The 12,767-nt window shown below is 47.7% G+C and overlaps 1 protein-coding gene across 1 annotated transcript in view; it reads left to right on the forward strand.

Annotated features, from left to right (window-relative positions):
• The first annotated feature begins 4,932 nt into the window (after positions 1-4,932).
• The window catches only part of FCGRT (Fc fragment of IgG, receptor, transporter, alpha), a 12,719-nt gene continuing 4,884 nt past the window's right edge, over positions 4,933-12,767 (forward strand). The window contains exons 1-3 of the mRNA XM_006868411.1: positions 4,933-5,005; positions 5,584-5,835; positions 5,992-6,267. Of these exons, the coding sequence (XP_006868473.1) occupies positions 4,933-5,005; positions 5,584-5,835; positions 5,992-6,267 (601 nt within the window). The remainder of the gene's footprint in view (positions 5,006-5,583; positions 5,836-5,991; positions 6,268-12,767) is intronic.

The following is a 12,767-nucleotide window of genomic DNA, read 5'->3' on the forward strand; positions in this document are numbered from 1 at the left end:
GGCTTTTCACTGTTATGTTAATGAGACAGTATTGGTGTAGGGTGTATCTTAAGTCTTTTATGTCTTTTGAGCTATAAGAGATTAACAAGCTAGTGAGTGAGCAGAGATAGGGAAAAGAGATGCTAAACCACATGAACATCAGGAAGATGCAGAAGTTCAAAAGAGACAAGGATCTTCCTCCAGAGCCAACAGACAGAAAGCTTTCCCCTAGAACAAGCTCCCTAAATTTACACGTCTAGCCTCGTGAACTGTGAGAAAAGAAATTGGTTTGTTAAAGCCACTCATTTGTGGTGTTTCTGTTATAGACGCACTAGGTAACCAAGATGGTGGTGATGATGTGCCGTGGAGTCAGTTGCGACTCATAGCGACCCTGTACAGGGTTTCCCAGGCTGTAAATCTTTATGGGAGCAGAAAGAACTAAGATACATGGTTAAAAGGACTTTGCAGCTAAGATGAGGTTAAGGCTGCTGAGATGGAAGGTTCTCTGGGATCATTCAGGAGGCCTGATGTCTCACAAGGGTCCTTATTAGAAGGAGGCAGGAAACTCAGAGTCAGAGAAAGAGACATGAAGATGGAAAAAGTTTCTTTTTTGTTTTAAAGATTCATAGCAGAATTAAGGGTCATTAGGGTTTACAGGGGACACTCAGAAGGAATTACAGAAACCTTCAAGGTCATGTGAAGGAAGACTGGACCAATTCCAGCAGGGTCTAGAGAAGCTTCTTGGTGCTCAAGGGGAGAGCATTGTGGGACCTTAAGGACATTCAAAACTACATATTTATTTTATATTGTTGTTGTGGATGGAGGCGAATACGCACAGCAAAATGTACACCAATTCAAGTATCTACATGTAAATTCAACGACACTAATTCACTCTTAAAGTTGAGCAATCATTCTCACCATTCTTTTCTGAGTTGTTCTGCATTCACATAAACTTTTTGCTGTTGTTGTTAAGTGCCGTCGAGTCGGTTCCGACCCATAGTGACCCTGTATAGGGTTTCCAAGGAGCAGCTGATGAGCTTGAACCGCCAACCTGCGGTTCAAATGGACTTTGCAGTCCAGTGCATTAACCCACAGCGCCACACCAGGACTCCTTCACATAAACTTACTGCCCCCTAAAATTCCTCTCTAAGCTTTTGAGGCGCTACTGTTAATAAGCTCCCATATAGATAGATCTTAAGAGAGCACATTTTCAATGCACATATTGTTCCGGTTAAGGTAAACTATTACTTGATTTTAATAAGACCTCAGGGGATATTCTTGGTTTACAGATGATATCAGGGTAGGTTTGGAGTCCATAAGAAGTTGGACTTCTGTTCCACATATCCCTCCTTTTGATCAGGATTTTTCTATAGTATCTTAGTTCTGGTGTGGCGCTATAGGATAAGCACTGGACTGCTAACCACCAGGTTGGCAGTTCAAACCCACCAGTCCCTCCTTAAAAACCCTTTACAGGGTCGCTATGAGTGGCAACCAACTCAACGGCACTTAACAACAACCTCTTAGATCAAAATGTTTGGTAATGATAGCCAGATACCATTTCTTTCTAGTCTTGTGGCAAAAGAAGCAATGAACCACCTTCTTCTTTTCCTGTTTCTCCTTCCTCTGTTGCTCCTGGTAAACAGAGACAAATTGTCCTGCGTCCAATAGTGGAACCAGAAGAACTGGTAGGATCCTAAAAAATTTGGCAAGAACCAGTGGGACAGTACAGCAGCACTCAGGTGTCCTGGAAGAGATGCCCGGTGTGTACGGGAGCTCAGAGAGGGACAAATAGGATGCAGGCACTCCTGAGGGAGCTGGGTTATGGGACAGGACATCTGGGCTGTGCAAGAGGGGCTTGGCAGCAGGAACTCATGGACTTGTTCACTTAAAGTGGTCCTATCTGCCAGTCCTGGGGCCACTGAGAAAGGTCCTAAAAAATGTTTTAACAGGGCCCTGGGGCCATTGGAGCAGGACCCAGAGATCTAAAGATGGTACCCAGAGCCAGAGAGCAGGACCAAAGAAAGACCCTTTGTAGTCCGGTCTGAGGACCTTTTGGGTGGGGTAGGGGGCATGACACCAAGTTCCTAGGAGAAGGTTGTTGTTGTTGAGTGTTGTCGAGTCGGTTCCAACCCATAGCGACCCTGTACAGGGTTTCTGAGGAACAGGTGGTGAGCTTGAACCACTGGCCTTGCAGTCTAAATGACTTTGTAGTCTGGCGCATTAACCCACAGCGCCATATCAAGACTGCAATTCTGTCTTTCTGTGTATCTGTTGTAGTTCTTGTCTATCTTTCTGACTCCTTGTCTATGCCTAGATCCATCTGTGTATCTGTTTGTTTAATCTGTCTACAGGCATACATCATTTTATTGCTTCACATTATTGAACTTCACAGCTGACTACATTTTTTTTTTTTTAATAAATGAAAGGTTTGTGGCAATCCTGCATCTAGCAAGTCCGTCTTTTGCAATCATGTGTGCTCACTTCATGTCTCTGTGTCCCATTTTTGGTCAGTTTCACAATCTTTCATACATTTTCATAATGCTACTGCACACTTTATAGACTAAAGTGGAGTACAAGCAAAGTTTTGATATCGTCTGGGAAACCAAACAATTCCTGTGATTCGATTAATTGCAATATTTGCTTTATTGTGGTTGTCTGGAAGACAACCTGCAACAACTCAAGTATGCCTGCATTTATCCATGTGTCTGGACTCCTGGTGTGGTGCTGTAGAGTCACCACTGGACTGTGAACCACAAGATTGGCTGTTCAAACCCACCAGCTGCTCCTTGGAAACCCTGTAGGAGGCCACTATGAGTCGAAACCGACTCAGTGGCACTTAACAACACAGCATCTATTTGTCTTTGTATCTATTTTATCTATCTTCCTACTTGTCTAGATATCTATTTTGTCTTTATTTCTGTTTTCCTATATATATATCTATTTCCCTACCTGTCTCACTCTCTGTCTTTCCTGTGGGGGCTCTGAATGGAGCAAAGGGAACCCAGGAGAGGGTTTGGGGAGTCTTGCAACAGAAATGGGGGCAATTAGAACAGGGTTGGTAGCAGGGCGAGGGGCTGGGGTTGAGAGCACATGGCTAGAATCCAGAAAGTGTGCTGTGATAATGGTTCTATTGGTGTTCAGTTTGCAGCCTCCAGGAGGTAGGGTGGCAGACTCCAGAGTATTCAAATACTCTGGAAGGCCACATGGCTGGGTCTCACAATACTACTATGGGCCCAAGGGACATGGAGGTGGGCACTTAAGATGATCAAGGGACATCCTGGGGCATGGGGTAGGGAGACCTCTTGCTTATGTTCCCACAGGTGTGGGTGGTACAGCTGCTAGTCCAGCAGAGCCAGGGAAGCCTCAGGGGACCCGGGGGCCATTATACAGGTGTAGGGGCACAGTGGAGTCTTGAGACCATTTTAAGGGGCCAAGAGAAATTATCCCTTTACCATTGAATCAGTTCCAACTCACAGTAACCCGACATAGGGCACAGTAGACCTATTCCTTAGGATTTCTAAAGCTGTAAATCTTCATGGGAGCAGAGAGGCTTATCTGCCTGCCTTGGAGCAGCTAGTGGGTTTGAACCCCTGACCTTGTGATTAGCAGCCCAACAGTTAGCCCACAATGCCACCGGTGGCCCTCAGACCATATGCATGTTACACTAGGGCTCAAGGGAGCCTTCAGAGAAGTTCTGGGGACTCTTAGCATGGAACATAAGGTTTGGGGACATTTTAGCAGGATCTCAGAACATGTAAAAGGCCCTTTGAGTATCATAGGGGGTCCAGAAGTATTACAGGAAGACCCATACATGTTCTATCAGGCCTCTGGGAGGCCTTCATTGCAGATCCCCAGGGTGATGATCCTCAAGTTTCATGCAACACAACATTATAACAGGACATAGTGGCAGGATGACAGGGTGTTGGGAATGTGTGGTTATGAGGCAACGAAGAAGACCTTTAAGGAGCAGCAAGAGCAGTTAAAGGGCTGCTTAGGGTAAGGGCAAAGGGGGAAATATAGAGGCATTTCCAGAACTTTCTTTATAGCAGGAACTTGTGAAGGCCATGGTGGGGACACAAGATGGTCATAAAGGACCCAAAGAGGTCTCCGAAGTTTGCACCCTGGTAGTTAGTGTTGGGGTCAGGTCCCACCACATTCGCCGAGTGGCTGACGCCTCAGAATGAAAATCAGGGAGTAAGAACAAGAGACCGGAAAAAAAAGAAAGTGAGGCTGAGAGAGACAAACACCACGGGGGAGAGGCTGGGCGAGCGATGGGGTGTGCCCTGAAGCTGGGGGAGCAGTCTCCGGACAGGATGTAAGAGAGGAACTGGGGTCTCCAGTCACGGGAGCCGGCAGGCTGAAGGCGAGACGGGAACATAGCTGCGGTGAGCGGGGTTGGAGGCCAGACCCGGGAGGGAGTCCGGGCGAGGACTCCCGGGTCTCAGGGAGGAGGGAGCTGGGGCTCCTGGCTCCCGGACTGAGAGAGGGGAGGGGGCAAAGGACCAGGTCTAGGGCCGGAGGGGTCTGACTCTCGCCAAGTCTGTAGGCGGAGGGAATTGGGGTGCTGACTCGGGTCTGAGGGTTGAGGGATCCGGTGAGGGTGGGGTCTGAGGGCGGAAGGGGCCAGAGGCCTTGATCGCGGTTCTTAAGACGGTGGGCCATGGGGGGTCCAGGATCACGGGTCTGAGGGAGGAGGGGCGGGCCGTCCTCTACGAAAGGAATCTCAGCCTATCCAGGTTCTGTAATTAATTAACCAACACGGATCAAATTCAGGGGTGAAAGTTCACGGACGAGGAGGGAACTTTCTTTTAAGAAAAACCTGTTACCCACCAGACCTAGCCCCCCGGACCCATACCCAGCCGCCCGGGACCGGGGCCGCGCGGCGGGTCCCCGGAGGAAGGGGCGGGGCGGGCCGAGGTTACCCACCTCCCTCCGCCAGGTCTCCGACTCAGGATGGGGGTCCCCCGACCGCGGTTCTGGGGGTTCGGTGTGCTGTTGCTGCTCCTGCCCAGGACGCTGGGCGCAGGTGAGGGGCGGCGGGGGAGGGGGGTACGGGCGCCGCGGGAAAGCTGAGCCATCGGATTCCAGATTTCACTGGAAAACCGCATTTCCTCCTCGGCTTTCCCGGTTGTTTATCGCTCTCCTCCGCGGGCGGCCTCTGGGACTGGCAGCTACCAATCGCTAGTTTCTCTGGGTGCCCGTCCCCTTCTTTGCGTAGGTATCTGCTGCCCTTTCCTTCTGTCCCTCTCGCTCTCTGGGTCCCTGCCCCCCTTTCTCTGTGGGTCTCTTACCCCCTCTCGCTCTGGGTCTCTGACCCCTTCCTTCTGTAGCTCTCTGTCCCCTTGTCTCTCTCTCTTTGTCTGTCCCTGTCTCTCTAGGTCTCTGTCCCCCTGTCTCTCTCTGTCTCTCTGTCTCCCCCTGTCTCTATGGGTCTCTGTCCCCCTGTCTCTCTCTGTCTCTCTGTTTCCCTCTGTCTCTGTGGATCTCTGTCCCCCTGTATCTCTGGGTCTCTGTCCTCTGTCCTCCCCCCTCTCTGGCTCTGTGTCCCCCCCCAGTCTAGCATGCCCCTCCATCCCCATGTTCTCCTCACCTCTCTCTCCACAGACAGCCAACTCTCCCTCCTATACCGTCTCACCGCTGTGTCCTCCCCTGCCCAGGGGACTCCTGCCTTCTGGGTGACTGGCTGGCTGGGTCCACAGCAGTACCTGAGCTACAATAACCTGAGGTCTGAGGCTGAGCCCTATGGGGCATGGGTCTGGGAAAACCAGGTGTCCTGGTATTGGGAGAAAGAGACGGTCGACCTGAGAAACCAGGAGAAGCTCTTCCTTGAAGCGCTCAAAGTCCTGATAGGAGAAGGTGAGGCCTGGGCTCCTGGGCCTGAGGAAGGAGGGGGCCAGGACCCAGACTCTGGTTCTGAGGGAGGAGAGGGATGGGGGTGTGGATTCCTAGATCTGAGATGGAGAAGTTGGGGGTCAGGACTCTTGGTTTCACTCACCCTCATGTGGTCCCCAGATCCCCAGATCCTGCAAGGTCTGCTGGGCTGTGAGTTGGGCCCAGGAAATGTCTCGGTGCCCATGGCCAAGTTTGCCATTAACGGCGAGGACTTCATGACGTTCAACCCCAAGCTGGGCATCTGGAGTGGGGACTGGCCTGAAGCCCAAACCATTAGCAACCAGTGGATGAAACAGGACGAGGCCATCCATAAAGAGAAGACCTTCCTGCTGGACTCATGTCCCCAGAGGCTATTGGGCCACCTGGAGCGGGGCCGTGGGAACATCGAGTGGAAGGGTGAGGAACCCCTGACTCCTTCCTCTTCCCTGACCATGGCCCCACCTCCACTTAGACTCCCCTGCTCCCAACCATTCCAGGCTCTTGTGTGCCCCAGTACAGAACCCCAGCTCCTGCCCTAAATGACCCTTTCAGACTTGACCTCTCTCTACCTGCACTCAGAGTCTACATTCTAATCCCAGGACCCAATTGGCCCTTCCGCATCTATGCAACAACCTTCCTCTGAGCACCTGCTCATGCTGTTCCCCTAGTCTGGAACACCCTTCCTGCCTCTCTTCACACATTCCAAACCTACTTAGTTTCCAGGGCCCAGGCTGACCATCACTTTTTCCAACTCAGCTGTTTCCTTCCCAGAGGCCTCCAGGCCTCTAAACATCCAGCCAACATTGGCCAAGTGAATAGTAACAGATGGAGCACTTCATAGCATCTTCTTGTTGTCATAAAGTGCTGTGGAGTCAATTCCACTCATAGTGACCCTAGGTAGGATTTCCAAGGAGCAGCTGGTGGGTTTGAACTGCTAACTTTGTGGTTCGCAGTCCACTGCTGATCCTACAGTGCCACACCAGGAGTCCTGATAACATCTTAAGAATTTATAATTATTTGTGGAGGCAAGGTCTTTGTTGTTGTTGTTGTTAAGTGCCGTCGAATTGGTTCTGACTCATAGCGACCCTGTATAGGGTTTCTGAGGAGCTGCTGGTGAGCTTGAACCACCGACCTTATAGTTCAAACGGCTTTGTGGTCCAGCAGATGCAGATAACAACCACAACTAATCAAAAGGTTAGCAATTTGAATCCACCCAGCAGCCCCTTAGAAGAAAAGCCTGTGATCTGCACGTCTTCCAGGGGTTAACTCAACAGCGCTTAGCAACAACAACAGCATTGCTGTTGAGTTGACTCTGGCTCCTGGGGCCTTATAGGACACTGGAGATCTACCCTTTCAGGCTTTCTAAGGCTGTAAGTCTTTATGCAAGCAGACTGTCACATCTTTCTCCTGCAGAGTAACTGGTCGGGTTCAAACCACCAAACCTTTCAGTTCAGTGTTTAACCCATTTGCTCCACTAGGGTTCCTTTCCTTTAAGATCAAAGCCAAGCAAACCCTATGAGGCAGCAAGCAGTTCTCCGTAACACGTAGTGTAGGAATCAACTTAACAGCAATGGGTGGTTACTTGTAGGTATGATAAAGGTTTGTAGTATGGATTTTAACTGGCGCTGTGGGTTAATGCGCTGGACTGCAAAGTCAGTTTGATCCACAAGGTTGGCAGTTCAAGCTCACCAGCTGCTCCTTGCAAACCCATAACAACCCTAACCGCACTTAACAACAACAACAACCAACTAAAAGGGGGCTCTGGTGGCTCAGTGGGTTAATTATTGGGTTGCTAATCACAAGTGTGGCACTGTTGGAGCAGCACTGGACTGAGAACCACAAGGTCAGCAGTTCAAGTCTACCAGCTGCTCCTTGGGAACCCTATATAGGGTTACTATGAGTCGGAACTGACTTGATGGCACTTAACACCATCAGTAATCACAGTCAGCAGTTCAAACCCATGAACTGGGTTTGAACATGGATGAAAAATGTGGCTAGACGTCTGCTCCTGTAAAGACTTATAGCCTGAGAGACCCCGTGGAGCAGTTCTAACTCTCTTGTATAGATAGGCTCCTTAAGACTTGGAATTGACTTGTTGGCAGTGGATTTGGGTTTTTTCTTTTGGTTCCAACTAGATGAGTCCCCAGGTAGGGTCATGCTAACTAAAAAGGTTGGTGGTTGGAGTTCACCCAGAGGCATCTCAGAAGACTGGCAATTTCCTTCGAAACCATCAGTCATCCCAAACCCTATGGGGCACAGTTCTACTCGGTCACACATGGGGAAACCAGACACAAGAATTACTTCCAGGGCAAAGGGTTTACCAGATAGAGTTACGTACTGTATTGAGTAAACAAGGAAGAAGCAGGTGAGGATTTGGACGTAATACGAATCCCCATGGGTTGATTGTATTTGAAGGGCAGTGAAGGGGGTACATGGGAACAGGGAAGGGCCATTCCAGGTCCTGGGCAAAGAGAAGGAAGGGACATGATTTTCACCTTCCTGAAGCTCCTGAACTGCCCAGAAAGACAGAGGTCCAGTGGAGACACACTCAACTATGAATACCAAGTACCTCAAAGGAGAAGTGACTTTTCCTTTTTTAATCTAAAAACTGTCAAACTACACATAAGCAGAGAGAACTGGATAATGCTCCCACCCATAAGTCTCCATCACTGGTCTTCAACCATGATCAGCCCAGAGTTATTTATATTTTACTCAACTTCTGACCTACTTCCCCATTCCATCTCAGATTTAGCTTTGGTAAATTCCAGACTCTACAGTATTTCATCTGTAAATCCTTCAGTATATACATATTGGGTTGTTGTTGTTGTTAACTGCCATTGAGTTGGTTTTGACTCATAGCAACCCTGTATAAGGTTTCCAAGGAGCCGTTGATAAGGGCATTAAAAACACACACAAACATATATATATCACACAAACATATATATATGTAACCACCACACTTTATTCTGGAGCCCAAAGGCTAAAGGGCTTGGTGTTGAGGAAAAGGTTCAGAATTTCTAATGTACCCAGGGGCTCCCAAGGAGGAAGACTTGGCAGTCTGCTCCTTTCAGATGAAACCAATAACAAAACCCAATGCTGTTGAGTTGATTCTGACTCACGGTCTGTGGTTCCAACCCACCAGCTGCTCTGTAGGAGAAAGATGTGAAAGTCAACCCTTGTAAAGATGGACAGCCTCAGAAACCCTCTGGAGCTGTTCTGCTCTGTCCCATGGGGTCTCTAGGAGTCAGAATCAATTGGATGGAAATTCCTTTGGGTTTTTGGTATAACAGAAACACCTCCCAACATTGCTTCTGCTTCATTGCCCACTACCTACATGTGGTTATTTGTATTTTTAATTCAATGTAAAAGCTCAGTTCCTCTATTTCACTAACCACATTTCTAAGCACCCAATACCACACTGGAGAGCACGCATATACAATGTTTCTATTACCACGGAAATTCTGATTGGATAGAATTGACACTATTGTATGTCTTCTACCCAGAATAACCAAAACCATTGTCTTAAAGTCATTCCTACTCATTTGACCCTAAAGGACAGGGTAAAACTGCCCCACAGGGCTCCCAAAATTTCATTTTTATGGAAACAGACTGACACGTTTCTCACAAAGTGCCACTGAGTGGGCTCAAACAGCTGACCTTCTGAGTGAGTCTCATGGAGTGCTTAACCACTGCGCCAGGGCTTGTTCCTTTAAACTTCAAAACCAAATTAACCCCATTGCCTTTGAGTCAATTCTGATTCATAGTGATTGTATGTAGATTAGAGTAGAGCTGCCCCAAACACTTGGCTTTCCAAAACTGCCATCTTCACTGGAATAGACAGCTTCTTCTTGTTCCTAATGATGGCTGGTGGGATCAAACCGCCAACCTTTTAGTTGACAGCTGAGCCAGTGTCAGAATGCTCAGTAAGTAAGGTAAGCACAGGCTTACCTTACTTGTGCTTACTTCCTAATTTGTAGTGAAATATTTCACATGGAAGCCAGGTTTACCTTGCTTAATGGGTAATCCACTCCTGCATATGAGGGGCACTACCAGTCAAACGATGTATTGCATTAGGAAAATCTGCTGCACAAGACCCTTTTAAAGTGTTGAAGAGCAAAGATGTTAGCTTGAAGACTAAGGTGCGCTTGATCCAAGCCATGGTACTTTCAATAACCTCATATGCATTTGAAAGCTGGACAGTGAGTAAGGAAGACCGTAGAAGAATTGATGCTTTTGAGTTATGGTGTTGGAGGAGAATATTGAAAGTGCCATGGGCTGCCAAAAGAACCAATAGATCCATTTTGGAAGAAGTGCAGCCAGAGTGCTCCTTAGAGGCCAAGATGGCCAAACTTCGTCTCTCATACTTCGGACATATTGTCAGGAGGGACCAGTCATTGGAGAAGGATATCATGTTTGGTAAGGTGGAGGGTCAGAGAAGGAGAGGAAGACCCCCAACAAGATGGATTGGTCAAGTGGCAGCATTGATGGACTCAAGCATGGCAACAGTAGTGAGGTTGGTCCAGGATCGGGCAGTGTTTCATTCTGCTGTGCATAAGGTCACTGTGAGTCAGTGTCGGCTTGATGGCACCTAACAACAACTACCAGGAGCTTTGGTAGCGTAGTGGTTACGAATCGGGCTGTGAACCGCAAGGTCAGCAGTTCGAAACTACCAGCTGTTCTGCTCCCATAAGGATTTACAGCCTCAGAAACCCTGTACAGGGTCACTAGGAGTTGGAACCGACTCCACAGCACATGACAACAACAACACCAGTCAAAAAATGAGCCCAGTGGTGCAGTGGCTAACCACAAGGTCAGTGGCTCAAACTCACCAGCTACTCCACTGGAAAAAAGATGAGGCTGTCTGCCCCTATAAAGAGTCATAGTCTCTGGAATCCTAAACCGTGCCCTATAGGGTGGCTATGAATTGAATCAACTCAACAGCAGTGTCAGTAGGATGAGTTGAAAATAGACTCAGTGCTCCCCACTGTCACTGCCACCACCTTTATCTACCTCAAGCAAAAAAAAAAAAAATCCACTTCATAGCGTCCCTGCACAGGGTTTCCAAGCCTGTAAATCTTTATGGGAGCAGAAAGCTTCATCTCTCTCCCTCTGAGCAGCTTGTGGGCTTGAACCACCGACCTTGAGGTTAGTGGTCCAGTGCTTATCCTACAGCACCACCAGGACTTCTTATTACACCTATAAATAATTAACTACAATCCCTTGTTATCCTTATGTATTCCCTTCCTGTTCAGTTGGCTTTTATGAATGTGCCTGGGTTACTTTTATGAATGTGCCTGGGTTACTTTTGTTTCAATCAGAAACCACCTGACTTCCACCTAGTTCAGTTAGTTACTCAATTAGTTACTTAGAGTCCTGGTATGGTGCTGTGGGCTGATGCACTGGGCTGCAAGGTTGGTTTGAACTGCAAGATTGGTGGTTCAAGTTCACCAGCTGCTGCTCAAAAACCCTACACAGAGTCGCTGTGTGCCAGAGGGCTCCGAACATCAGCAACAACTCAGTTTCTTCAGTGTCTGTAAGTTACCACGTATCTTTTCTTTTCAAATCACTTGGTTTCTTGAAACTTTGTTTCTTTGGAGTAGTGTTAGGTTGTCAAGAAAATCGTGCAGAAAGTAGGGAGAATGCACATATTTTCTCCTACATAGCTTTTCTTTTTATTAACATCTTATATTCATATTAGTACCAAACCTACTGCTGTCGAGTATATTCCAAATCATAGAACTGTATAGAAAAGAGTAGAGTTGCCCTGGGAGTTTTCCAGGTGCTAATTAAGCCGGGTTCATAGGAGCTCTGATAGTTTAGTGGTTACGAATCAGGCTGTTCATTTCATGGTTAGCAGTTGAAACTACCAGTCGTTCTACGGGATGTACAGACTCAGAAACCTTATACAGGGTCACTATGAGTTGGAACTGACTCCACAGCACATAACCACCAACGACCACAGTTTGTATTAGAAATCTTTGGTTTGGAGCAAACCGTTAAGTGCTCCACCATTAGCTGAGAGGTCGGTGGTTCGAACCCACTCAGAGGTAGCTGGCACTCTTTGACAACCCTATTTAAGATCACTGTGAGTTGAAACCAACTCAACGGTATTTAACAACAACAATAACAATAGTTTTAAGAAGATGACAGGAGATATTTTTGGTTTAAGGTTTAGAGATTAGGATAATCTTTTGGAAAAAGGACACCATACTTGTAAAGTATGAAACTTGTAAAGTATCATTGAAAAAGAGGAAGATGCTCAATTGATGGATTAACACAGTGACAGTCAGAATGGACGCAAACGTAACAATTGTGAGGACGGCACAGTGTTGTTTTGTGTTGTGCATAGGGTCTCTAGAAGTCAGCATCACCTTAATGGTACCCGACATGCATGGACAGGTGATCCAGCATTCTTTGTTGCAAAGACCAATCTCTTCCCAACTATCACTCTCTCCCCTCAAACCCCTCTCAGCAGACCTCAGCTCCAGAGAACCTTTTCATATCCAGAGCTGACTTTGACCCTCCCCTACCCCTTAACCCTCCTGCAGCTCCCCAGATACCCCAGGATAGAGCTCTAGTCCCTCAGCCAGGCACTTGAGGTCCTGCATGGTGTAGCCTCTGTTCATGTCCTCAGCCTCCCATCTCTCCATTCTCTGTAGCCCAGATGGATACCCAATTGTTGTCGATTTTGGTTACCATCAAGTGGATTCTGGGTCATAGCAATTCCATATAGGTTACATAGTATATAGCAGCACCATTTTGATGTCCTAGTTGTAATCATAATGAAAGCAGAATGTCTGGCCTTTTCTTCTGTGGTATTACTGGGTGGGTTTGAACCACCAATCTGCAAACTGAATACTAACCATTTGTACCACCTAAGGTGCAATGCCAAGGAGCTCTGGTAGCATAGTGGTTAC

This window comes from Chrysochloris asiatica, unplaced genomic scaffold, assembly GCF_000296735.1.
Source record: "Chrysochloris asiatica unplaced genomic scaffold, ChrAsi1.0 scaffold00116, whole genome shotgun sequence".
Lineage (NCBI taxonomy): Eukaryota > Metazoa > Chordata > Mammalia > Afrosoricida > Chrysochloridae > Chrysochloris > Chrysochloris asiatica.